This window comes from Quercus lobata, chromosome 10 (genome assembly GCF_001633185.2).
Source record: "Quercus lobata isolate SW786 chromosome 10, ValleyOak3.0 Primary Assembly, whole genome shotgun sequence".
Lineage (NCBI taxonomy): Eukaryota > Viridiplantae > Streptophyta > Magnoliopsida > Fagales > Fagaceae > Quercus > Quercus lobata.
The window spans coordinates 5260228-5288055 of NC_044913.1; the positions used below are offsets into that span (position 1 = coordinate 5260228).

At 36.1% G+C, this 27828-nt stretch overlaps 3 protein-coding genes, 1 long non-coding RNA gene and 1 pseudogene across 5 annotated transcripts; 4 read left to right on the plus strand and 1 right to left on the minus strand.

Annotated features, from left to right (window-relative positions):
• The first annotated feature begins 4401 nt into the window (after positions 1 to 4401).
• LOC115964251 (serine/threonine-protein phosphatase 7 long form homolog) lies at positions 4402 to 8694 on the plus strand. Its single transcript, XM_031083605.1, has 5 exons — positions 4402 to 4512; positions 4617 to 5380; positions 7906 to 7996; positions 8110 to 8502; positions 8689 to 8694. Exons 1-5 carry the CDS (start codon positions 4402 to 4404, stop codon positions 8692 to 8694), a joined length of 1365 nt encoding a protein of 454 aa, XP_030939465.1.
• Positions 8695 to 8749: 55 nt separating this feature from the next.
• On the plus strand, positions 8750 to 13662 carry LOC115962815 (vegetative cell wall protein gp1-like). Of its 2 annotated transcripts, XM_031081688.1 has the most exons (4): positions 8750 to 9548; positions 10388 to 11202; positions 12477 to 12820; positions 13565 to 13662. In XM_031081688.1, exons 1-2 carry the CDS (start codon positions 8809 to 8811, stop codon positions 10389 to 10391), a joined length of 744 nt encoding a protein of 247 aa, XP_030937548.1. In that variant the 5' UTR covers positions 8750 to 8808; the 3' UTR covers positions 10392 to 11202; positions 12477 to 12820; positions 13565 to 13662. The 2 variants fall into 2 exon arrangements, with proteins under 2 accessions (XP_030937548.1, XP_030937549.1); XM_031081689.1 differs by lacking the exon at positions 12477 to 12820 and having other exon boundaries at positions 10388 to 10500; positions 13572 to 13662.
• On the plus strand, positions 13540 to 18806 carry LOC115964252 (annotated as a pseudogene).
• On the plus strand, positions 15302 to 15679 carry LOC115962816. The gene is made up of 2 exons (XR_004085616.1): positions 15302 to 15515; positions 15631 to 15679. It is a non-coding gene; the product is annotated as an uncharacterized LOC115962816 (long non-coding RNA).
• Positions 18807 to 20892: 2086 nt separating the features above from the next.
• LOC115964253 lies at positions 20893 to 23394 on the minus strand. Its single transcript, XM_031083606.1, has 3 exons — positions 23154 to 23394; positions 22411 to 22940; positions 20893 to 22311 (listed from the first exon to the last, which is right to left on the minus strand). Exons 1-3 carry the CDS (start codon positions 23392 to 23394, stop codon positions 20893 to 20895), a joined length of 2190 nt encoding a protein of 729 aa, XP_030939466.1.
• Positions 23395 to 27828: the final 4434 nt, after the last annotated feature.

A 27828-nucleotide genomic window follows, 5' to 3' on the forward strand; every position in this document is an offset into this window, starting at 1 on the left:
CGCCTCTCACCTCACACAAATCACTCTCCACTGTCACTCACCCTCACCCTCACCCTCACCCTCTCTCTCACACAGAGCAAACGCTTTCTCACTCATTGTCTCACCCTCTCACACACTGATCCGTCACTGACTTTCTCCACTCACGCTCTCACTCACCGGCTTCTCCGTCTCATTGTTCGCACTCTCAGTCAATCTCACTCTCAGTCTCAGTCAGCCTTCGCCAAAAGCTTCGATCAAGCGACAGCAACCTTTTTCTTTCTACGCGGTCTCTCAAAACTAAAGAAAAAGGTGAGTTGCTTTGTACCCACCGTTTACTGTTTGGTTGCCGAGAAACATGCATGAAAAATTAAAGAAAGTCATCAGTCACGAATTTGTTTTCTATTTTGGGTTCTGTATTGAATTTGTAATAAAACTGTTAAACCTGCTAAAAAAGAGCGAAAGTTTATTGTGTTTTGAGATTGAATTGGTTTGTGGGTTTGATTTTTTTTTTTTTTGTTTTGTTTTGTGCTTTGTTCTGTTCGTGGGTTGATGTGTTGATATGAGGGAAATTTCATACTCATTTGCTAATACTATGCATTGTTTTGCAGTGATGATGTTAGGGTTAGTTAACTGGGTCTTTGTTAAATTAAATTGTTGATGTTAGGGTTTGTTAAAGTTGATGATAGGGTTTGTTAAAGTTGATGATTTAGTGTTTAATTTGATCCATGTTACTGAAAGTTTGATGACTTTCTTCTTGGTAAATTTGATAATTTCTTAAACCCCTTTTTATTTTTCTAATTTTGTGAATTCTGCATCTGTGCTCCTTTAAATTTTATTTACATTTAAATATTTCAATTGGGTTGTCATTTTAAATTTTCCATATGAAGCGTATGCTTAGTGTAATTGTAATTGGATAATGATCAAAATATACTTATAATAGATTGATTGAAAGATTTAGGAGATATTGGAATGGGCTTGGTTGCTTCTCTTAGGATTATTTCTGTTCCTTCTTTTTTAAAACAGAGGAGCCCTGTGGCTAATAGCTTCTGTTGAGCTTGTATTAGTTATGGGTTGAGAGCAGGAATTTAACTCTATGAGATATAATCTTTTGTTGTTCCTGTTTTTGGTGATCGTAGCCCCCATACCTATATTTTCTTGATTCAAAATTCTAAGCTAGAGTGTATTATTCACCTGCTAAAGGCCAGCTATGATCTTTGACGAAATTTCTGGGATATAAAAACAATGAAACCATATATTTTACACTGATAAAAAGATGTCTGCAACCTAGCCAGTGAATTTTGTTGGAGTCGTGTGCAAGTTTCGAAGTTAGGATGCAATCTTTCTTTTCTTCTTTCTTTCTTTCTTTTTAAGTAAGTTTTGGCCCTAAGGTGAGGGAGAAGGAGAGATTCAAACTAGTGGCCTCCAGTTTTCATGAGGCGTGGTCCCCAACATAGATCATAGCTGGCCTTTAGAAACTGTATAATAATTAATACATTCTAGCTTAAACAGTGTCCAATCTTTAACTTCTATAAACATTAGCTTTAAACAGAATGTTGAGATGTTTAGAAACAATTGCAAAACTTAAATAGAGAACAAGTGCCATATAATTAGCAAGTTAAACCATATGAGCAGCTATACATGCATGCATACACATGCTCGAGAACAACTAAAGAGACAAATTGACATAGAAGATGCCCAACAACATTAAATCAACAAAATATTGCCTGTTCGATAGACCATTTTCCTTCAAATAGTTGAAAGTCTCCTTCAATCATCTTAAACTCAATATCACGCTTTTGAACAAAAGGAAGGCTTTCAAGTTCTCTTTCATAACAATCAACAATTCCTTTTGCATTAAATTTCAGCCCAAATGCCAAGTTTTGCTGTCCAATCTGTTTTAAAGGTTGTAATTGCACAGTAAGTAGGATCAAAGGCAAAAGGTCAGAACTAAACTTAGTGGAAAACTTGTTTCAAGATGAGGTCTGCAGTCTATGTCACATAACAATATCAATGTGTGGTAAAACAAGAGGCATAGGGTGATTTAGGAAAAAACATCGAGTGCATTGCACTTGAAATAACCCATGCTGACACAAAGAGGTAAACAATGGAAAACTTGTTTCAAGATAAGGTCTTCAGTCTATGTCACATAACAATATCAATGTGTGGTAAAAAATGAGACAGAGGGTGAATTAGGAGAAAATAATGAGTGCATTGCACTCAAAATAACCCATGCGAACACAAGGAGCTAGCACACCAATGTGCAGGCAGAACAGATATGGCTAGGGTATTAGTATCTTTTAGCCAGAAAATGCATTTTCCCCTTCTTCCTTCTTTGAACTCCTTTCCCAATGAACCTAAGCTCCACTCCCCGCTACACACTACTCCTTGTGATTCACTCTCTTGGTGAATCTAATTTGAAAGTTTATTATTAGTTTATTCTTTACACATGTAGATGAAATGGAAATCTCAAATATGTTGTAGGTAAATGACCCAATGTACAGCCCAATCACATTTTCAATCAATATAGGCTCATTTTTACTCAATATGACCTTTAAGCCAAGTGCACTCTCTTGGCGACCTCCATTTGATGTCATTTGTTGATTTTATTGACTCTCTTTCTTTGCGATTGTATTCTTTGAAAAGGGATTGTTCCCATCTTATTATGTGTCTTTATCTTTTCCTCTTCTATAAAATTTTTTTATTATCAGAAAAATAAAGATCTTTAAGCTTGTTACTACTTCAAAGCAAAGGATAAAACTTCGTAGAATCGTATTCATAGGTAATCAGGATGTTGAGAATTTCCTCACAAAACAGTTCAATGTCATCTGTGAAAAGGAAATATGAGATTTTCATAATCCCCATGTTTTGACCTCCTACATTAAACCCAACAATAAAACCAATTTCTACGTCCAATTCGCACTACTCATGGGTTAGTAGTTTGAAACGCCGCTAGAGTAGTAGGTTGGGATTCCTTATGTCAATTTGTTGGCTTTGGGATTGGAGATGGCAGAAGAGTTAGATTTTGGAATGATATTTGGTGTGGTGAGTCCCTTTTAAATAATATAGCATCACATTTACTCTTGTCGATTGGTGTTGCATGTGGAAGGGTAGTGGGTTATTGTGGATCTCTTATTGCTGCATTGTGCAGTTGGCCATAAACTGTGGTCTATTGTCTTCTCAAAAAAAAAAAAAAAATTGTCTTCTCTATTTAGGAGTTATTGTGGATTATGTAGCGTGGATGCCAAATTTGACCTATTAATGCTGATTGATTTTGTTGGATTTGATTGATGCTGATTGATACTATTTGATGGATTTGATTCTATTTTATTTTATTTCTCATATCTCTTATGTAATCTTGTTATGAGGTTTTTTTTCCCAATGTCTAATGTGATTTTGGGAGCTGTTTTAAAGGGTTGAAAATTCACTATTGTAGATAGTTGGTTCTGGATTAATGAAATTGGGTTGGAAGTTTTCTTCTAGTGCCTTGTGGTGATTCCAAGCTAACCCATTACTTGGTGTTGGTTCCAAGCAACCTTAGGTAGTAATTACTAGTTTTGATTTTCCTCAAACCCTAGGTAGTGATTAATAGTTTCTATTTTTCTATTTTCATCCTTGGTAGTGATTCCTAGGTTCTATAAATTTTGTTCTTTTTGTTTCCTCCAACTCTAAGTTCCCTTTTAAGATTTTATTGTCCTTCTGTTTTGGTATGTGTGGTATCTGAGCAAACCACGATCTAGTCTCTAGGAAAGTCAAGAAAGCCACCATAATTGCTACCCTCCTCAATTGACCATCACAAGTTCACAACATAGTCAACCTCCAAAACCTCAAATCAACTCCAAAACCTCAAATCAACTCCAAAAACCTATCCAAAAAAAAGAAAAAAAGAAAAAACGACCCTCAATTACCTCCAAAGCCAGCTTAAATCCAAATTCCCCATAATTCATTAAGAAATAAAAAACACCCTCAGCATTGCCAACCCAATCTTTGCTGCAACCTACAATAGAGTGGCAAGACCCATCCTAAACACCCCAACCAGAGATTTTATTCGTCACAAATCCAGAGGGTCCAACTGTCATTCAACCATGAACCAATTCATGTTGAGTACATTACCCACCCAAGTCATCGTTGTCAGCTATGAAAACCACAATCGAACCTCAATGAAGGCCAAACCCATTTCAAATCACCTTGAACTCGATCTGGCTTCACCAATTGAGCCCAAGACTTTGGCAACACCCTATAACCGAATTCCCTGCTGTGAGGTGACTTGCCTCATGAAGCTAACCACCTCTTTTGGTTTAGTCTTTCATCTTTTACTGAATTCTCATTGTACAAAGTGGCTTTAGTTGCTCTAACTCATACCTATATATTTAAGCATATTGTGTGTTCAATTTTGAAATTAACTGCTTATCATTCTTCTTCAGTATGGCTGCTGCAAATGCTGGACGCATTGACTATACACAGCCTGGACCCATTGACGACTCAGTGTTGACACAACAGGCGACGCATCGGTCTGAAGCTATTTGGAATGGGCGGGTAAAACACTCAACTAAAACAGTAACTTGTGCACATGCATTTAATCCATACAATGTACACATATTTGCATATACTATATTAATCCATGATTTTGTTATGTGCAGGATCCAGGGTCCATTACCTGCCGTAGTCGTAGTTCAGAGTTCTCCAAGCAACCTCCAATGGTGGACAACCGAGTGAGGAACATCATCACCACAGTTGGTTTGGAGGGACTCTTGTGGGTCCCGGGTAGAGAGATTGACAATGGCCTGATAACGGCCTTAGTGGAGCGATGGCGGCCCGAGACTCACACCTTTCACATGCCACATGGTGAGGTGACCATCACATTGCAGGATGTGGAGGTTCTTCTCAGGCTTCCTGTTGATGGTGACGCTATAACAGGGAGCACACAAAAAACTTGGGTGAATGTGTGCCGGGACTTCCTTGGTTTTCAACCTGTAACTCAAAATAACCATAAGCAACTTGATGGGCAGAGGATTCTCATCAACCGCCTTTTGGAGGAAGTTGCTAACCCATTGCCGCCTGATGCTGAAGAGGATCAGCTGCATAAGTACGCACGATGCTACATCCTAGCGCTATTGGGGGACACAATATTCATGGACAAATCCGGCGATAGGGTGCATCTAATGTGGGTGCAGCAGTTGGAAGACCTTCACAATCCACGGAGGTACAGTTGGGGAAGTGCTTGCCTTGCATGGTTGTATCGAGAGCTATGTAGGGCAAGCGAGGACACCAGTCAGATTGGTGGGTGCTTGCTGTTGCTCCAGTACTGGGCATGGGCCAGGTTCCCCTATTTGTGCCCGACAGTTGAGCGAGGCCCGCCAGTGGGTGCTTACGGTCCTCCAGTACGTGGTCCACTATCCCTGAAGTAAGTCTCTACCTCATACTGCTATAACATACTGTCTTCACCAAAGCACGAGTCTTATATTATGTTTTGAGTTCTTTTTCTATTTGGTTCTAATTTCTTCTTGAGGAATTTTATTTGCTATTTGAAGTCGTAGTCTCTTTAGGTTTTTTATAAAGGCTTTATTGTAATCAGTAACACTCATAGAGAGAGTCTCTTTAGGTTATTTATAAAGAATGTAAAAGACACTACATATAATGAGTAAGAGGTGAATCAGCATAAATGCTTTAATTTTATTATATATGTATAATTATTATATGAATTATAGTATTATATAAATTTTCAAAATGTCTGCACATTATGATGCACAATACCAAAAAAAGAATATAATAATAATAATTGATTCCCAATATGATTCTATATTTGACAACTACAATGCATTACACACACACACACACAAATGCATCTATATTTGGAAATTTGTTTTACCATCTTTATTTGCATATTTCCACTAGGATTGAGCCTGTCAACAATGCAGCCACAATCCCACCAATGATTTGTCTATTCAAGATGAAAGCCATTTCAAACAATATAAATCTAAATATTCCTTTTCAGTTTGGAACTTGGGGATTGTGCCTATAAGAAGCAAGAGAAGATATCGAAAAAACATAATGATTAAAAGAAGTAGAGAAAACTAAGTTGGAAGGCCAATCAAAAAGGAATATAATATGTTACTTATATAGTTGGATGTTTTCATGTAAAGAGAGTTAGCATTATGACTCAGAATATAAAGTTCAACAGAAACCCCTAGAACAAAGAAATATATAATTGAGAATATATGTGGCCCATCCTGATTCATTAGGACTGTATTTAAGAAAGATCAAAATAAAACACTAGTGTGAAAGCTATTAGCAATATGAGCTTTTCAGTCAAGTTGTGTGGAACAATTTAATGGATGGGAATGTAAAACATTCAATGTCCTTCACGTTCAGCACCAAACCTTATCTCTTTGTTAAAGTTTCAAAGTGAATTATATTGAAGTAAGAAGCAAATTTAAACAGCTATGTATTCCAGCTCACACCATGCTATTGGGGCTTTGGAGTATACAGTAAACATTTATAAATTAAAACAGCTGCCAATTAAGCTAGAAGATGGTTTGGGTTTCAAACCAACGTGATGACGTACCTTGGAAATTAACTGCAATTGTTAGGTTCTCTTAAAATGGTTACTCTGACTAGGAAAAAAAGAAAAAAAAGAAAACTACGAAGCACACACATTGACATAGATATCATTTTTGTTTGCGTGCCTCACAAGGAAGAAGACACTATTACTGGATAGCGAACCAACCAGAATTTATGGCTTTTACAACACATGCTTATGGGTTTGGTAAGTTGGTTCATAATTTGTTGCCTCTAAATTAGGGACGGACCCAAGTGAGGGCCTAAGGGAGCCTGGGCCCCCTTGGGCCCCAAAAAACAAAAACAAAAAAAAAATTAATTAGTAGCTTAAATTTTTTTTTTTAAAAAAAAAAAAAAAGCTTGCCCCACCTTAGTTTTTAGCTTAGGCCCCCCTCGTGAATTCCTAGCCCAGCCAGCCCCCCTTATGAAGTACATTTACAGCCCATATATTTACACATATGTTGAAAAATTAAGCCCATGACCCATGTAAATCAAGAAGAAGAAGAAGAAAACTCAGAAAAACCTAACAGAGAAAGTGAAAGTCTGAAAGATGAAGGAAAAAAGAAAAAAAGAAAAAAGTAAGGAAATTTAGGAGAGGCGAGACAAAGTCACAGAGAGATAGAGAGGCTGAGGCGAGGCAGTTGCTATTGCTACTTCATCTTCTTTTTCTTCTTTCTTCTTTTTCTTCTTCTTCTTCTTTCTCTTCGTTCGCTAGTCCTTCTTCAATTCTATTTTGAATTTTCATTGCCTTGTTTTGTGTTTTCTTTCTTGTTTTGTGAACCTAGCATGTGACTAGTTGTTGGAAATGACAAAGAGACTTGAAAAAAAAAGTTTTAGGCTTTGTTTATGTGGGTCCACACGTAATATATAAGTAATAAAACTAGTACTGCAATATTTAACTTGAGCTTTTATATTTCTGTTTTTTAATAGTAATTTTTTAAGAATATTTTAATAGAAAAATTGTTTTAATAGTTTTTTTTTTTTTTTTTTTTGAGAATCAATAGTATTATTATAATTATTGGGTAGAGTTTTAGACTTGAAATTGATATATTAGTTGAAATATGGACTTATAGTTTTAAGACTCAATAAATTATATGGATGTTGACTCATAATATATAAAGAAATATAAGCATATAAAATTATAAATAAATAAAAAGTATAAAAAAGCTAACTTTGAATTAATTACTATTGCAATTCACATGACCTCACCCTCCACCTTACTTTCAATTTCCTCTTATTTCTTCATCTTAAGTGATTACAAAGTGCCCTCAAATTTCAATTTCCGTATATTTCCTTTAATTTAATATATGTGATTACATTATAGTTTTAACATTATCTCAGTACTTATTGATCCATTCTTCTTGATTGTAGGTGGTTGTGGGTCCCAAACAAGAAAAATAGGCCCGCCCACATCTTCAGGGACAGGTATCGCGAGCAACTAGCTTCCATGTTGCCAGACCAGGTATGAAAATGCCTTATTTTACGCTTTTACGAACGTCCATATAGGTTTCGTGAACTTTGAAATATAAACATTGTTCCCTAATGTGTTGTGTACTTCTTTTTTGGCTATTGTAGGTGGTGTGGCAGCCATATGAAGCTCATTTTGACGACCTCCCGCCGTGGTGTGTTGCAGGGAGGGCCGTATGGACGGCAAGGGTGCCGCTTGTATGTTTCCACCTAGTAGAGAAACATACACCGGATCGTGTTGTTCGTCAATTCGGGATGATCCAAGAAATTCCCCGCGCTGTTAACACTGACAAAGTGCTTCATGGCATTGATTTGAGGGGGAAGATCGGTGTTAATTGGATGCAGAAGCATGCTGCGCATATCCTTGAGTGGGGTAATCGCTTTGATCGGCGTTGCGAAGCTGTGCTTGGTGATATGCCTCCAGAGCACGAGTACCACGACTGGTTCAAAAGGGTGACTCGGAGGTTCATCGATAGGCCTGGTGCTGTAGTGACTCTGCTGGTAACTTCTCAATGTCTTCTACATGTTATAGATTGTGTGTCTTACCATGAAACCACTGTTTAGAGAGCATGATGTTTGTTACTACATTTTTTGCTTAGCACTTCATCTCCCTTTAATTTGCAATTATTAGTAGCAGAACCAACATTTATTTTATTATCAATTGGCATTGTTGATTTCGTATTGCAGGTCTAATATGTGTGGTTTTTCCATGTGCAGATTGAAGGATATGTCCGTTTGTTGAGGCGTCATCCAGTGGGCACCGAGGACCACAACGACATTACTGAGGTGCTGACGGCAGTGCAGGCGATGACACGTGTCCAACCTCCTATCCCTGAGGCCCCGATTGAGGAGGCAGCTATGCCTACCGGCCCAAGCACGAGCACAGCTCCGGCCGGATGTCAATCTCGTCCGCTTGTTGCTACCCCCCAGCTTGTCCCTGCCCCCGATCCCTCTGCATCCACCTCACATGCATCTGCCAGCCCCACCATACCTTCATCCACCCCACATCCATCCCCTACCGTCACCATCCCTTCACCCAACCCACATTCAGCTCCTACGCCCACCATCCCTTCACCTAGCTCACATCCAGCCCCTACGCCCACCATCCCTTCACGTAGCCCACATCCAGCCCCTACGCCCACCATCCCTTCACCCACCCCCCATCCATCTCCTTGCCCCACCATCCCTCCACCCACCCCACTTCCTTGTGATGGGTCTGACGTCCGTCCACCCACCCCACAGTCATTTCTTCAGCTGTCACCCATTCCATCCTTTGACCTGGGTACCCCACCTGACATGCAGCAGGAGCCACCCTCCCATAGTTCGTTTAGTACCCCTTCTTCAGCCATTGACGCACCCCATGTTCAGGCTGAGCAGGCGGTTGGGTTACCTACAGCGGCTGAAGCTCGGCCTAAACGCATATCAAAGGCACCTCCGTGTGGGACAGGGGGGCACAAACATGGACACAATGTTGGGCCTGAGGCATCTGACGAAGGACATGCAAGACCTCCTCCTCATTATACGAGACGGCGTAAGATTCAAAAAAGGTATCTGAAAGCTTAATATACGTGTTTCAGATATTAGGAATGACTTATGAGTGAGTTATGAAAAGTCCCTGTGGCAATGTGTCAGGTGTAAGGTCAATTGTGCTGGTGGCACTTGTTTTGCCAAGCTTACTTGTGTAGTTTTCAGTGTCTTGTTTGTGTGTAAGGTCTCGGTGTGCTTCTGAGCTGTCATATTTTGAGGAAGGTGTTCTTCTATGTTATTGTGAAGCTGTCAAATTTCCTGTTCAAATTGGTATACATTTTATTAGGTGGCATCCTGCATGTAAAGTCTGTTTAAATGATGCTCTAGCGCAAGAATGGTCTAGTGGTTCAATTGTGTTGCTTGCTTTTTCCTGGTCATGGTAAAAGGTGTCTTTGTTGGGGTCCCAATGATGGCATTTAGTAATTCTCTGCATGAAGTAGAAAAACTTATCTCAAAATTGAGGAATGATTTTATTTGTATTTATTTTTTTTTGGATTTTAGGGCTGTTATAGTCATCTCAATCCGGACCAATCAAAATTAGTTTCCATACCACTCAAGATTTGTCAGTATGAATTTAAAGCTTTCTTCACTTTTATTTATACAGAATAGTTGGTGCTTATATTTAGTGCAATCTTCCTGACAGATCATTTCTTTTGCTGTATAATTTATAGGAATAGTTTAGCCTTTTAAGGAAAAAAATTGTAAAATCTACTCTGTTTGTGTATCTATATATCTCGTATAGCCTCTCATTGTTTGGTGTTGTGCTTCTTATTAATTAATTTCCTATGGAAAGCAGAACTTTTTAGTCAGTGTTTTAATTGCTTTGATCTAAGATTCATTTTACATGTAATTCTGGCAGGTAGAAATGGACATGGAAGAGACTTGTGGATGGAAATGGAAATTTATCTGGACTGCAAGAAAGAATGCCTGAGAATAACATAGTACCCCCTCTAGGAGAAGATACACCTGATGGTATGCATCAATCCTTGGCTTTATACCTAACATAATATTGATTTTATCTGATATGGCTTGACTCAGGGGTTGTATGTATCTCTATTTGTGTGTTTTCCATAGTATTACTGCCTCTGCATTTATATGCATTTAGCAAGTATACTTTTGTATCTTTAACGGCACTCTTTGCTTTACACTTAGAATCCTTATAATAGATTCTTTAAAAGTGTGTCTATTTCTTATGTGCCTTTTTCCTTTATAATGTTTGAGCTTGTGTTAAGGCTGGTTTGGATTGATCCGGTTAGGTAACTGATATCATTTTACACAAATGTTCCATAATTTTTCTTTCTTCACTTGTTTTCCCTAAAAAAATTTGCTTTTGTTAATATATCTCTAACCACATTTGACATAAGAAGAAATCAAGGAATGTGGATGTGGAAGATCTACAATTAAAATTGAAAAGGATAAAAAGAAAAAGAAAAATATAAAATCAAGACACTCATTGAAAACAAGGATTGTGTCATACCAGTTGGAGTTAGCATTGTCTATATTGATTATTCTTTTCTTCACCTCCCCTTTTCCTTTTATTTTTAATGTTTAAGCTTGGTTAAGGCTGGGTCAGCTGGGTAAATGATGAACTTGGTTGTTGCTGTGACGGTGATGAGAGGTTACTTGTTGCAGAATATATGCCTACTGATACATTAGCAAAGCAGTTATTTCATTGTAAGTTTGTAAGCTTATCCTTGGTGTTGTTGCATGAGCACTACTCTATATATAATTGTATGTTATCTATTAACTAAACCCACTCTCTAAGTTTAATCTTATAAAATGCAAGAAGCAGGTCCTTTAATGATTCCCTGCATGGACATGGCTTGCCTGAATTCTATAGAAATAATTAAATCAACTATAAATTAATAAATAATGCAACATGTATGTAGGTTAATGGCCGTAGAAGCTAAGGTGAAAGTAACGTCAAAGAAGTGCCCTCGAATAGATATTTCATCCTACCAAGCAACTACGCGCATATTAAGATAAATGACTGTTGTCTAGTTGTCTTTATTTCCTATATCCTTTGTAATATCTACATTCTGAGTTGGTCTAAGTTATTTGGCCAATAAACCATAGGCTTGATGATGGGTTGTAGAAATTAAAAGGAAAGCCCTTTTCTTTTTTTTTGGGGGGGGGGGGGGGGGGGGGGGGGGAGGGGAGGAAGGTTTTGGTGTTTTCCTATGACATTGCTGTAATTGTAAGACAGGCAGTTTCAAAGGGGTGGCAAAATGTATCAAATAAGTACTGAAGAAAGGGACCCTTTAATGCACAATGTCCTTTCCAACCAATAAAGATGAGTAACCTAATTAGGTTTTTGTCTATTAGTGAGGGGAAGGAAATGTCTTTATCAAAGTACCATAGGATGAGATGATCAACAAAAAAAAAAAAAGTACTAGAGGATGAAAAAATCCACTCGTTTGTTAGTGGTCCACTTATCTATAATGAGCTTGCTCCATAGTTTGGGGGCCTGCCAAGTGCCAAAGATGGGCATATTCTCTTTTCATTTCATGTGCCTCCCCTCCATCCACCATATCATGCTTTCATGCTTTTATAGAATTTTTAGGATATCTACGGTAGAATGTGAAATAGTTAACCAATTCTTCTTTTCAAAAAAAAAAAAAAATTCCCTATGTATATGTGCATTCTCTGCTGATCAGTATTTGGGCTTTAGAGATTAGAGGTTTGTGCATTCTCTTCAAATATCTTTCAAACTGTTGACTTGTATCTATTCATTCTTAAACAATCTGATTTGCAGGACTCTTGTAAATATGGAATTCAAAGAGATGCTGTTTATTTTCCCCCACGTCGTACTGAACAGTCACATGTTATGGGGCCATCCTATCCTCTGATGGTTTGTACCCTTTAGTTGCCTGAGCTCTTGGTATATGATCTTAGCTAGGGAAGTAATTATGTATATATCTCACAGACTACTGTATGACTCTTTGTAGGTGGGGATTCAATCACATGCAGTGGATATTAGTGCAGATGAATGAACGTGAGAGGTAGGGTCCAAGGAAACTGATGAAAAGGCTGATGAGGTTCTAAAGTAGGATATTTTGGATTGTTGGACGCCAAAAAATCACTACGGATGGACTGAATCTGAGTGTTAAACATGTTGGGTTTAGACCATCTGTAATGATTTTCTGGAGTCCAACAATCCAGAATATCCAACTTTAGAACCTCATCAGCCTTTTCATCGGTTTCCTTGGACCCTACCTCTCACGTTCAAGTAGCTGCACTAATGTTGGAGCTAATCTGAATGAAGGTTTTGAAACCTTAATTGAATAAAAAGGTATGCTTGTTTCCCAAATATTGCAACCTTGAATTAGCATAACGAGATTTTTATCAGAAAAACAAACTCAATTTATATTTATGCAGCCGTAGCTTCAAAATTTTTGTAGGCTTTTTATGTGGGTTGCTGATAAATGTACCTTCATTTTAACTGAAGGAGATTCAGCTAAGGCTCTTGCAGTAAGTTGTTGTGTCACTGTGCAGAGTTTTTTAGCATTAAAGTTAGCTCTATTGGGTTTCACTTTGTATGATTTTCGACTTTATTCATTGTATTACAGTTGTCATGAAGCGTCATGCGCTGCTTGAGTCACTTTGATTTCCTAATGTAATTATATTACTTGTAAATTTATCACACCCTTTTTTTTACATAGAGTAAAAAAATTCCTATATCAGAAAGTTATGTGCTTTATGGCGAGTCTGCAACTTCTATTTAGTTATCAGGATGTCATTTAATCAATGTTTTGGCTCAAATGTCATGGCATTGTAATGGGTGGATATGGTTGTCATGGGATGCTAAACACTAACTTATTTTTCATTCCTTTTTTTATTATTCTCTTCATTTAGGAATTAGGATGGGTGGCTAGTCATTAACATTGATGGATTTATTTAAAGTTGATTGCATAACACAGAAATATTGCATCTACTCAATTGCAGTAATTTTATTTTATGTTTCTACATATATATTTTTTACTTTCTTGAGTTTTGGTTAGGATTTGGTCAATGACGTTATCTAAAAAATTGACAGTGAGAAGGCTTAGGGAAGAATTACAGCTACTCCAGGAGCCTGGATCATTCATGCTATTTTCTGGCTGCTGTAATTCCTTCCTAACTCTCTCTGATTGCTTTTGGGTGACAACAGAAGCTGGAGAGACTTCAAGAAGAGGAATTAGTAGAGAAGCCATTTCAACGGAAACAAATGAAAGTAAGGTTCCCTGAGCATGGAAGAAGTGGAAGATCTGTTGTAACAATTAATAACTTGGAATTTGGCTTTGGAGATAAGGTGAATTGATATACTTAATCAAACTAGGAAGAGGGTTCTAGAAACATTGAATTATCTATTTCTGATTTTTTATGTTTTATGAAATTGATGAGTTGTGTGTCAGGTGCTCTTGAACAAGGCAAATCTTACAATTGAAAGGGGAGAAAAACTTGCCATAATTGGCCCAAATGGATGTGGAAAAAGCACTTTGCCGAAATTATCATTTGGATTTAGAGAAGCCAAGAGGGGGTGAAGTTTTGCTTGGGGAGCATAATGTCCTGCCAAACTATTTTGAGCAAAATCAGGTGTGTTAGTGTCTACAATGTTGTATCTCGCATTTATCTAATGATCATGGTGTTTCTACTTTTTCATGCTTAATTCTAAGCTCCAATGGTTTTACAAACATATACATGTACTTCATATATATTTTTATATAATTGGCAGTTTGTATGTTTTGCTAATTTTTTGCTTGTGCTAACTGACACTGACCCGCATCTATTTTAGGCTGAGGCACTTCATTTCAATAAAACAGTGCTTGAGACAGTAGTAGAAGCTGCAGAGGACTGGAGAAGTGATGACATAAAGGGACTCCTTGGGCGTTGTAATTTTAAAGCTGATATGCTTGATAGAAAGGTTTCTCTTTTGAGTGGTGGTGAGAAGGTAAGCTAAAACTGTATGCTCTTATGCGATTTTGTATTCTCTCGTAGTGGACATATATCTGGCATTTATGTGTGCCATAACAAGTTCTGTTTTGTGCTTCAGATCTTTAACTGGAACATGTACCTATCAAGAAAAAAAAATTCCCAAAAAAACTTTAACTGGAAAATTAATTTATAATTTTCTTAGTCTCTTGTATATACACTAGAGTAGTATTGTACTTTAATGGAAAGCAGAAATTATCAACAGCATGAATTTCCTAGTCTCTTGTATATATTTCATAATGTTAAAGAGTACTATTGTAGTTTAATGGAAATAAGAAAGTGCAGCACAATCTGGTGGATTTCATTTCCGGTGATAGTTTGAGGATTTTTGGACAAAGTCTTGTGATTTCCTGAATGAAAACTGCTGAGATGATAGACAAAATATACAACTAAAAACCATTACATGATTTTGTCTATGTCATTCTTAATTCCAGTGTTCTGATTTTTCAGCATGGTTTTTGGTGTTTCTTTTCCACCCCTTTGTCTAAAAAAAGATTATTTGTTGAGTTTTAGTTGGACCCAAGGAGATTCTAGGAAGGGTGGAAGACACAAATATTTTGTGGATTTTATGTATCATTTGGAAGTTAGATGTATGACTTAAACTGGATCTATTTCAATGCATCCAGTGATCTACATGTGTAATTTTTTTCCTGGCATAGGGTTGCACTTGTGCCTGTGTAAATATGTATGCTTGTCTGTTAAGCCCATTGAGGCCTAATTTGTGATCATATCATGAGATACATTATTGACATTGTTAAGCCCATTATGCAACTATAAATGAAAAATAAAATAAAATTATCATATCCCATGTGCATAGCTTAGTGGGAGTCTGGACGTTGTCCTCCATGCAGTGCAATTATCCAATTGCTAAATTTATTAGTACTTTATGACCTTGTGTATATATTACAGTATTATCTTGAGAAAAATCTTGATGCGAGGATGAGGGAGCTAGAACGTGAGGCCGAGCTGATATGCTGAAGGCTCCTAAAATTAATGCCAAATCCAAGATGTCTAAGGTAAGCATTGTTGTTATTATTACCAGCATTATGAAACAGGAAAGGAAATGATATAGCTTCATAAGCTTCTGCTGTAGCAATCTGAGTTGAAATTTAGATTTTGTTCCTCTAACAGGCCGAGAAGGAAGCCCTGAAGAAGCAGAAAAGGCAAGCATTTCAGCAGGCAAAACAAAAATCAAAAGGAACGAAGAATTCTAAGAGGTGGAATTGATTGATTCACCCATATTCTTCATTGAAGATTCCTCCACTGTTTCAATTTTTTTTTTTACTTGTAAAAAAGCCTAGGAGATAAGGTGGCCTGTTGTGAGCCAGGTAGTTGTCCTCATGTATATAATTTAAATAGAATTATAGGTATTACTTGAAATTAAGGCTGTAATTGAAAATCTTGTTCTAGCAATTTGTTCTCCTTTACTAATGATTGCAGAACCCCGACAACATGCATTTATGCTTTCGAAAGCCATATAATGTAAGGAAAACATGAAGGCAATTGAAAAGGGACTGTTTGATTATACCCCCTTTTGAAAACCTGGTTGTAGATATCATTTTACCATAAATCCAACAGAGTTATTGAATGTATGAAGTGTGCTAAATAAATGAAGCCTAAATTCAGAAAATACATTCAAGTATGACATGGTAGCCTCCCAGAATGACGTAAAACCCACCGGTAGCTAGCGACTACTGCTTTGGTTGTTAATTATTATTATTATTTTTTGGCTGACACAGCTAGTATTGTGTTAGACTAAGTACATTGAAAGTTGGGGTGCCTACCACGAACCTTCTTGGAATGAATCTTAAAATTTTGTATGTGATAGTGGTTGCATCAAAGATGGTTGTTGTTGCTGTTCTGAAACTTGCAACCATTGGCAACGACAGATGTAAACTTTGAACTAGATTTGTAGATTCTTTACCCAAAAAAAGAAAAAGGATTTGTAAACAAATAAAATAAATGGAATGTTAAATTGCTAACTTGGTTTCAAACTATTTGGGCTAAATTTAATTTAACACTCAACTACTATTTGTATAATTGTATCAATATTTTTTTTTTTAGACATACTATTTGTATCAATTTAATCACTTAACTTTCAAAATCAAGCCAATGTCATCATTAGGTGTGAATTTTTTTAGTAACTTTAATAAAATGGCCACCCTCCAAAAAAAAATAATAATAATAATAAAATGGCCAAACTACAATTTGTTGGTTTTTATAAATTTGTCACAGTTTTAGTTTTAGTTGGGTTTTGTTAACAGATGCCCTTAGATTATTTCTTACCAAATCATTTTTAAGGACAAAAAGTATCTCCCAATTTTTTTATCAGATGCTTTTAAAAATAGTTCCTAAACCTTAATTCTATATAGAGCATCGTTATCTTTTCCCCACATTTAATAGTATCAATTTTGTCCCTCGACTTTCAAATCAATTTTGTTCATACACTTTTAAAACCAATTTCTAAGAATAAAATTAACTTGATTTAAATGTTGAAAGTCGAAATTAGCACATTTATATTAACATTGATGCCATTTTAAAGTTATATATATACACACTATTTGTCAAAGTAATGGGGAAGAATAACGTTTTAGTTAAGGTAAGTAATATTCCTATATGAATGCACTCAATTGTAAATTTGCAGCTGTGCCATAACTATTTATTTTTTTCAAAAGTAATGATATTTTAGCAAGGGAATAGAGTATTACATGCACAAGGAGTGCCTTAGGAGTGCCTTTTTGTTAATAAGAGATGGTTTGATAACAGTTTGAATACATTTTTATCTAAACAATCTCATCTTGTTTCCCAGGTTCATCTTGAACGGAAATATGTTGTTGACATTGATAAAAATATCGATATCACCAAGATAACTCCATCAACAAGAGTTGCTCTCCGTAATGACAGTTATGTGCTTCATTTAATCTTGCAAAGCAAAGTTGATCCATTGGTCAACCTCATGAAAGTTGAAAAGGTCCCAGATTCCACATATGACATGATTGGCGGTCTTGACCAGCAAATTAAAGAGATAAAGGAGGTTTGCCTCGTGTACCGTTTTAGTTTCTGCATTTAAACTGGTAGTGGCAATGGTGACAGTGAAGTGCAGCGGACTATGCTGGAGCTTCTCAACCAGCTGGATGGATTTGAAGCATCAAATAAAATAAAGGTATCCTGTGTGTTTTCATTATGCAGCTTGGGTTGTTTAGTTTTTGGTACTTTTCTTTATTGTGACATCAACTATTTAAACAGATTTTGGAACTTATTGTAAGTATTTGCCAAGCATGTAAAAAATAAGCTTCATTCTTGTAAAGATTGCCAGTATTTTATTGAATTTAAACAATCTCAACTCTTTTGGATGGATTTGGATAGAATGATAAGTATAGTCTTGTTAATTCCATAACGACCTATTGCACTGGGCTATTAAAGTCTTCAAAAGTGAAAGATTGTGTGTTTTCTCTGTGCATAATCATATTGTCACAGATTTTTTTCGTTTTTTTTTGGTTGCAGGCTGTGTGCACAGAATCTGGGATGTTTGCTCTGTGGGAGAGGAGGGTTAATGTAACACAAGAAGATTTTGAGATGGTAGTGGCAAAGGTAATGAAGAAGGAGACTGAGGAAAACATGTCATTGCGGAAGCTATGGAAGTAGTGTGTGTCCATGTTAATGTTTTGTTTCACTCCACCACCCTGAATATAATTGATCCGTGGCTTTGTTCTTCACACACAGCCAACAGCTTTGTTCTTTGTATGGATTATGAAGCACATGGGGGTGCCTACACTTTGTTGAAGTTTTTTAAATACCACTGGCATCTCTGTTTATTTTGTTAAATATTCTTTTGTGATACATTTTTATGTAATATGTGTTTAATTATTGTAAATTTGCAGCTGTGCCTTAATTATTTATTTTTTTGAAACGTAATGATATTTTAGCAAGAGAATAGACTATTACATGCACAAGGAGTGCCTTAGGAGTGCCTTTTTGTTAATAAGAGATGGTTTGAAAACAGTTTGAATACATTTTTATCTAAACAATCTCATCTTGTTTCCCAGGTTCATCTTGAACGGAAATATGTTGTTGACATTGATAAAAATATCGATATCTCCAAGATAACTCCATCAACAAGAGTTGCTCTCCGTAATGACAGTTATGTGCTTCATTTAATCTTGCAAAGCAAAGTTGATCCATTGGTCAACCTCATGAAAGTTGAAAAGGTTCCAGATTCCACATATGACATGATTGGCGGTCTTGACCAGCAAATTAAAGAGATAAAGGAGGTTTGCCTCGTGTACCCTTTTACTTTCTGCATTTAAACTGGTAGTGGCAATGGTGACAGTGAAGTGCAGCGGACTATGCTGGAGCTTCTCAACCAGCTGGATGGATTTGAAGCATCAAATAAAATAAAGGTATCGTGTGTGTTTTCATTATGCAGCTTGGGTTGTTTAGTTTTTGGTACTTTTCTTTATTGTGACCTCAACTATTTAAACAGATTCATCTCTTATTGTAAGTATTTGGCAAGCATGTCAAAATAAGCTTCATTCTTGTAAAGATTGCCAGTATTTTATTGAATTTAAACAATGTCAACTCTTTTGGATGGATTTGGATTCAATGTGGTAGTATAGTCTTGTTAATTCCATAAAGATGTTGACGATTTACAGGGTTGGGTTACTTATATGTTGGCAATTGAAAACTAAAAAACCAGATTGTATAAATTTCAGTTATATTTTTGGATTTACAAGGTATTTACTCTTCCTGCTGAAAATAGTTCTCAATGGTAATAAAAAAAAAGAAAAAAAAAAGTAGAAAAATGGGTTCCCATGAAATCTCGAGTATTTATACTCGATTTCCATAAATGGAAATCGAGACTCTAAGACTCGATTTCCATTTATGGAAACCGAGTATAACATACTCGAGTTTTACTGGGAATTAAAGGAAAAATCCCAGTAGAACTCGAGTATTTTATACTCGGTTTCCATAAATGGAAATCGAGTCTTAGAGACTCGATTTCCATTTATGGAAACCGAGTATAACATACTCGAGTTCCACTGGGAATTTTTTTTTTTCTTTTTTGGCCGCAGGTGACCAGAATTATTTACCACATTAAATTACGTTTTTTAGTTCTCAAATTGGGGTAAAAAAAAAAAGGAAAAAAAAATCCCAATAGAACTCGAGTATTTTATTAGGGGTAAAAAAAAAAAGGAAAAAAAAATCCCAACTCGAGACGTTTTTTAGTTCTCAAATTGGGGTAAAAAAAAAAAGGAGTATTTTATACGTTTTTTAGTTCTCAAATTGGGGTAAAAAAAAAAAGGAAAAAAAATCCCGATAAAACTCGAGTATTTTATACGTTTTTTAGTTCTCAAATTGGGGTAAAAAAAAAAAAGGAAAAAATCCCAATAGAACTCGAGTATTTATACGTTTTTTAGTTCTCAAATTGGGGTAAAAAAAAAGGGAAAAAAAATCCCGATAGAACTCGAGTATTTTATACGTTTTTTAGTTCTCAAATTGGGGTAAAAAAAAAAAGGAAAAAAAAATCCCAATAGAACTCGAGTATTTTATACGTTTTTTAGTTCTCAAATTGGGGTAAAAAAAAAAAGGAAAAAAAATCCCGATAAAACTCGAGTATTTTATACGTTTTTTAGTTCTCAAATTGGGGTAAAAAAAAAAAAAGGAAAAAAAAATCCCAATAGAACTCGAGTATTTTATACTCGGTTTCCATAAATAGAAATCGAGTCTTAGATACTTGAGTTCTTTTGGATGGATTTTTTTTTTTTTTTTTGCCGCAGGTGCATGGACCAGAATTAGTTTTCTCCCCTGCAGCAAATTTTCCAGGGTCCAGAACACATCAAACAACTACATACTAGCATATGATAGGCGAAGGGAGCATACATTAAAGTTCTACAACCAAATTAAAACAGTAACTATTCAATAAAATTATTGTTGGACAAAAGTCTTAGCACACAATGGCAGTTCAATACTAGAAGGGCCTTGTGGTTGAACTTGCCAAAGTAATATCATTGTTCGTATTATAGGAAAAAGCTGCATCACGCAACTAATGTAACGAGTAAAATGGATAGCAAAGAGTTCAATTATTCGTAATTTACAACAATAAACAAAATAACAACTAAGTTAATACAACATAGTCTACATATTCGCCTAGCGGATATAACATATTATACATAGTCACCTAACACTTGTCCATACTGATACAACATACTCTACATAATCACCTAGCTTGTCCATACAGAAGATAACGACAAGTCCCACGTACAATGTCACTTACGAAAATCAAGTCTCCGCTTGCCTGACAAACATGAAATACGGTTATTAGTTTCCAAATGCAAAGAACAAAAACCAAATGACATTCTGAGTATATTATATAAAAACAGTGACGTCACTTGCCTAGTTCATAGCACTACCACTTGTCGAAGCCCCATGGGAATTGGGACAGCATCTACGGTTATGCCCCTCTTGATGACACACTCTACATCGTTGCCTCGGTTGAATCTCCCTCAACTCCGGATCTTCCCTCCGGCTTCCCCGTTCTCGCCGTACCCCATCCATTTCATTCCTTATTCTTGACATCGTAGGACGACCTTTGGCCCGCAACAATCGTGGGTCAGGCACCCACCGTGGTCCGCGAACGTCTGTCCATAATGACTCTGACTTTGGCACCACAAAATTATGTGAATATGTGAGAATGGCGTTGTTCAGACTGTAACATGGGTCAATATAGCTGGGCGCATCGAGATGCAGACTTTTAAGAGCTTTAATTGCATGTGAACAAGGGATCTTCAAGTTTTGCCACTTTCCACAACCACAGGTTCTATCAAATATGCGCACATCATGACTGTGATTTCCCCCTCCAGCTCTATGGTCATTATACGGGGTAACCACTTGATATATACCCTCTGCATGATTATAATTCCTCAGAGTGTGTCCTGCAATTTTCTGCTCATTTTTGTTATAGATCTCCATTGCATAATCACTCCACACCTTACCTCGAGAGAGATCAGAAGTAATTTGTTTATGTCGATCGTGGAAATATGCAACAAGTTTAAAATAAGTGAACTCAACCATTGCAGCAATTGGCAAACCGCGGGCACCTTTAAGAACCCCATTAAAGCACTCAGAGATATTGGTTGTCATTGCCCCGTAACGTCTTCCACCATCATGTGACTGGGTCCATTTGTCTACATCCTCACTCATTAGATATGTGTATGGCATATAACGTATAATCCGGCGATCAGTAGGGTCTACACCCCTCAGTAAATTAATCTCGGCCTCCTTAATGGTCTGCATTATGGACACAAATTTAGCATCATGAGTCGCATATCCAGCTTTCAAGGCCAATGCCTTTAGAGTCGGGTTATTAAAATGTGTGTTGAAGTTGCTAGCAACATGTCGAAGGCAATATCGATGATATACCCGTTCTCTTTCGTCTTGCCCTCTAGGCCACTCTCGAATGGCGCATTTGATACCTTTATGTCGGTCAGAAATAATGCAAATGTCCTTGTTTTCAATAACACGCTCTATCGAAGTCCTGAGACACTCTAAAAACCACCCCCAACTAGCCCCTGACTCCTTGTCCACAACAGCAAAGGCGATAGGCAAAACCTTTTGATTAGCATCGGTTGCCATTGCAATCATCAATACCCCTTTGTATTTACCATATAAATGAGTTCCATCAATACTGATCACTGGCCTGCAATACTGGAATGCAGCAATGCATGGAGCGAATGCCCAATATACATAGCACAGTAACGTAGTACCTTCTAATGGCTTAGGTATGGTGTGATAGCTATACTGGGTACCCGAATCCTGATCCAAGTATGCCAACAACAACTTTCGCAACCTTTGGTAAGACTCCTCCCAATCCCCAAAAATCTTAGCAATTGCCTTTTGTTTTGCGTCCCATACTTTATAGTAAGAAAGCTCATGATCATACTTAGTACGGATGATCTCCCAAAGCTCATCAACAGTAGCAGTGTGCTTTTTTCGCAATCTTCCCACAATTTCTGATGCAACAAAATTAGAATCCATCATTGTACCATCTCTTTGCAGCCCAAAGGGTATACAACTGTGTGGACCCACATAAGACGTGACCATCCACAGACCATTGAATTTAGGCTTCATGTATGCCCCAACGTACCACTTGCAATTGTCGTCAATGCATGCGGCGCACAATTCAGTTGTGCTCGACCTTTGGATGGAGAAATTTCTATTATCCTTTGCTGCGTATATTATCAATGCACGCTTCACCGCAGCTTTATTTGCAAAAGTCAACCCTTTACAAAAATGCATCCCATCTTGCCAAGTACAAAGATATGGTATCTGAAGACGTGAAGGATCAACCATATTTTCCCAAGTATTTGCGTAGAATGAGTCCGCAGGAGGTCTGTAGCCAGTGGTCGTATCTGTATCATGCTGGACACCAATATCATCATCATCTGCATCACCTTCATCATGGTACTCCATATTTTCCTCTTCAAAATTAGGAACGACTTCATGCTCATCCACATCGTTCTCAAAGTCACCTCGCTCAATCCTCTCTTCGTACTGATCCATATCATCATTATTTTCACCATCATTCGCAGCATGATCTTCGTCTTCGTCTTCGTCTTCCTCCTCTAAATGTGTCTCTTGAGAGTAGAGGGTTCCACCAGTATTCGCAACATAATCTTGAGATGAGAGCGTATAACCTCCCATTGCATACCCTCCCATTGTAGTGCATCCATCATCTAGGGTTGTAAATTGTAAAGCCGTAGATGTTTCTTGCACCACCTCAGTACTGTTGTCTACACTCGCCTCCAAACTTACATACAACTCAGCAGCATTTACTTGGGGCATTTTCTGGATCCTATTAAACATCATCTTTACATGTTTATCTTCTTTAATCGCCATATACCCATAATTTATCCGTTCATGAAGAACTTCTTGTGGGCAACGATAAATAATCTTGATGTCATACCAAGCAGGGTTCAATTTCAATTCGTCCATTATTTTCCTCTTCAAATCAGTCAACGTCTTCAACTTACGACGTAACATCATGTAGTAGCATTCGATACCCTCCCCTCTAAATGGGAATCCGTCAATCCCTTCAGGATTGTAAAGGGGTCCACCGAAGTATACATTTATGTCAATATTCTTCAAAGATTGTGCACCTATTAGAGAGCCAACTAAATTTATGTTAGTGACATATTTGATCTCTTTCATTTCACATCAATTACAAAACCTTTTCTATCTACTCAAAGTACAAGAATCACAACTTCTAAAAGTGTAACAATTGCATATACTCACCCCACATCACATACAAACACACTCAATCATTATAATTTCATACTCAAACAAATAAAAAAACTGAAGACAAAACTCACCCCCATTACAAAATTGAAACTCAGCTCTAACAAAAATATAAATAAAAATATCAAACCAAACAACAAAAGTCATGAGGATGTGCAAATGAATGAGTGCAATTATGTAACAACATCATTCAAGTAATTTTAAATTAATGCCATACCCTATTACACTACTATTGATGAAATAACATAGAGCAGGGTTCATCAGACAAAAAAAGAAAAAGAAAAACACTAATGTGAATATAATCATGATCAATCAAATTAGACATATCATCTAATTTAATATATAAATATAAATATATTTATATATTTAGCCTATTTATACAACTATATAATTAAATATTTATATAAATATATTTATATTTAGCCTATTTATACAACTATATAATTAAATATTTATATATTTATATAAATATATTTATATAAGTATTTATATATATAGTTGTATAAATATAAAAATATAATTATATTTATATAAATATTTAATTATATAGTTGTATAAATAGGCTAAATATAAATATATTTATATAAATATTTAATTATATAGTTGTATAAATATAAATATAAATATATATACGTATTTTTTTTATAAGGAAACAAATATACATATTTTAATACAAACAAATATCTTATCAGGAAACAAATATATTTGCCTAATACAAACAAATATTTTATTAGGAAATGGCATATACACTAAAACAATGCAAGCAACACTTTTTAAAGCAGCTATATACACTAAACAACTAATTAGAGAGTGAGGAGACCCTTACTTGACATAATGATGTGCAAATGTACTGCTGAGATTGTATGAGAGTGAGAGGAACAATGTTTTGCTGCTAAATATGTATATTGAAGTTGCTGAAGGTGAGAGTTGTTGAGGCAAGTTGTTCTTCATGTGAGAGAGTTGTGTTTAGTCAAAATATTTTCTGCATCTGAGAGTAGTGTGAGAGTTTTTTAGGTTCAACATAGTCTGAGAGAAGTTTTGGGTGCTTGTGCTAGTTTAACATATTTTTTGAATATGTCTCAAAACAGACAAATTATATTCACATGTCCTTCAGCAACGTACTCTTACCTGCTGGAGGAAGCAACAAAGACTGTTGACTAGCAAAAGCACAAAAATAGTAGATAGACAAGCACAAGCAACAGACAAAAGACAAAACATGTCCTTCAACACAGGCTTTAATAGACTAGCACTGCACGTATTCAGTTAATAGACTAGCACAGAGCACGTTCCTAGCACAGAGCACACAGCAAAGACACTTGATAAGACCAGACAGGAGGGTAAATAATGCTTTAAAACTCGAGTCTCTAAGAATCGGTTTCAAAGTGAAACCGAGTCTCAAAGACTCGAGTTCAACGCGTGCGTATTTTCGGCTAAAACTCGAGTCTTTGAGACTCGGTTTCACTTTTTACGTAAACCGAGTTTCAAAGACTCGAGTTTGGGCGGCACCTACGTGGAACTCGAGACTTAAAAACTCGAGTTCCACGTAGACTCCTGCCACGTCAAGGCCGTTCCAAAGAACGTAAACCGAGCCTCAGAGGCTCGATTTTGGGCCCCTAAATCGAGCCTCTGAGGCTCGAGTTGCTACTTTGCCAATATGTTTCCAAACGGACCCTACTAACTAAATAGTTGGGGTTTTATGGGTAATTACCCATTTTCGCCCCTTGTCCAACGTCCAACCCTTAGTTGTGATGTAACTTTGAAGAAGGTCTATAATGATATGACACTCTTACTAACCTTGGACACTAGATACCGAGATGGCTTTTCTCCTCGGACATTCGTTGGACTTATCTCTTATTATCTCTACTATTCTCTTTATTTTGTTCCCCTTATAATTTCATCTGAACATCCTCGGATAGTCCAATGTCCTCGGATTGGGCCATAGGCCCAATTAGTACAGCCTTAACAGTACCTCCTAATTAAATGGCCCCCACATAAGGAATTAAGTAATTTTCAGAATTATGAATTTTTCAATTTAAAAAATTGACGGAAAAAGTTTTGGGTTGAATATTGAATAATAGCATATTGATATGAAATTTAGCTTGTTTAATAATTAAAATAGAGATTATCAAAAAAACAATAATAATAAACAAGCATATTGAGACATTCATCCATCAGTTCATTTAATAAAATGTTGATATAATTGAAAGTAATTGGCATCTGGCAAAAGAAGGATATCTTATATGAATAATGTAACAGATATAAACTTTTTTGAAAAAAAAAAAAATTAATTGCTAATGTGGTAAGTGGTTATTGGTAAATGAAAAAATGATATTAATAGTAAGCCTAAATGAAAATCAGTAAAAAATTGGCCACAATAATATTTTATAAAAATATTGTAAAATAATTTGTAACGTAGAATTAGCTGTTTTATATTATTATTTTAACTTTTGAGTGGGTGTTTATTGTCGAGTTGGATTACCCACTTTTAAATGCTGCTAAGATTAGAATTTCTTTGTGATGTCTTATTTCACTGGCATATTAAAAATGGAAAAATATTGGATTAGATTGACAGTTGGCTAGAAGTCAACCAACCCCAAACAACCTAGACTATAGTTCATTAGTTGGAAGGAAATCAGTATAATAATATTGGACCAAGTTTGCTAGAGAAATTACAGAAACCTTTGACAGAAACAAGAAGGGACTAGACGAAGCTTGTCACTTCTTTTTGGTCAAAACTAGGTAACTCACATAACTGGAAACATCACAGATGACTTGATTTTGGGTCGTACAAGGAGTTTATGTCTTAGTAATGTATTTTCTTGTTTTGCTTCTAATTTTTCTTGTGTTTTATCCTGTCTCTTTTGTTTCTGTGGTTTTTCATGGGGTTCTGCTTGGCTGTGTTGCTGCTGCATACCTCTTCCTGAATAGCATATGAGAAAATCATTTAAGGTTGCCAATGTTTTTCCAGGTATATACTATCACTCCCTCAAGGATATTAAGGCTCTGTATTAAACATCCTCTCTCTTCCAAGTTCAACCATACTCGATTGCCTTATCCCAAATAGAGGATTGATTTGTCATTTGTTGTAAAGATGATCAAAGATTTAATCTTCTTAAAATGTTGAGAAAATTTGTAATTTCATGGGATCAGTTTGTCATCTTCTCTAAAATTCATTTGACTCCATCCCTTGAAGGTGTGTGTTGTCTTATACTTGTATTCTTGTATGTGACAAATGATCTTTTATTATTTTAATAGCTAATTCTTTCAATCGGTGTATAAACAAATGGTTATTTTTTTTATTTAAGATTTTCCATTGTGGTTTAGTTTAACTAATAAATTGATTTAGTTGCTGGCCAAAAGGTTATCATTGAGCTGATATTGTAGGTACGTTATACATACTTGAAGACCATATAATATGGAGGATCATTGAAAAATTATATATCACTACGAAGTTGGTTAGCTTGCTTTCAAAACACAAATTCATCATTTTGCATAAAAAAACATAGTTTTATTCAATACTTGTCCGCGTACAAATGCAATGGAAAAGTATAAAGAAATCAGTAACAATTTTAGAGTTTATTTGCTCATAACTTAAGCTTAAGATGACAACAATCAAACCTTAATCTTAAAATTTTGGGATCGGCTATAACTCAAGCTCTTCTGCACGAGTTGTTGGACATTTATTGGGGAACATAGATGTATGCCATTGAAGCACTCTGTAGTCTGTAGCAATAACCTTATTTGCTGCATCAGAAGGGTGTGTTCCATCAAAAAATACATGGGAGCTCCTGTCTTTGCAAGGTGCTTGATTTGAAATACATGACCCAAGTTGTGTAGTTGTACAACATGAATTTCTTGAATCTTGAAACCCTATAGAAAGTAGGATTCAAAGTTATAAATGTACTGGACACATAAATAAATAAATAATCAGACTACTTTTTTATGCCTATGCTTGCTGTGAAAACAAAGAAATTCGAAGGGTGAAGTTTATTAGTTTCTGTTTCTCTGTCCTAATTAATAATAGAATATGAGTTA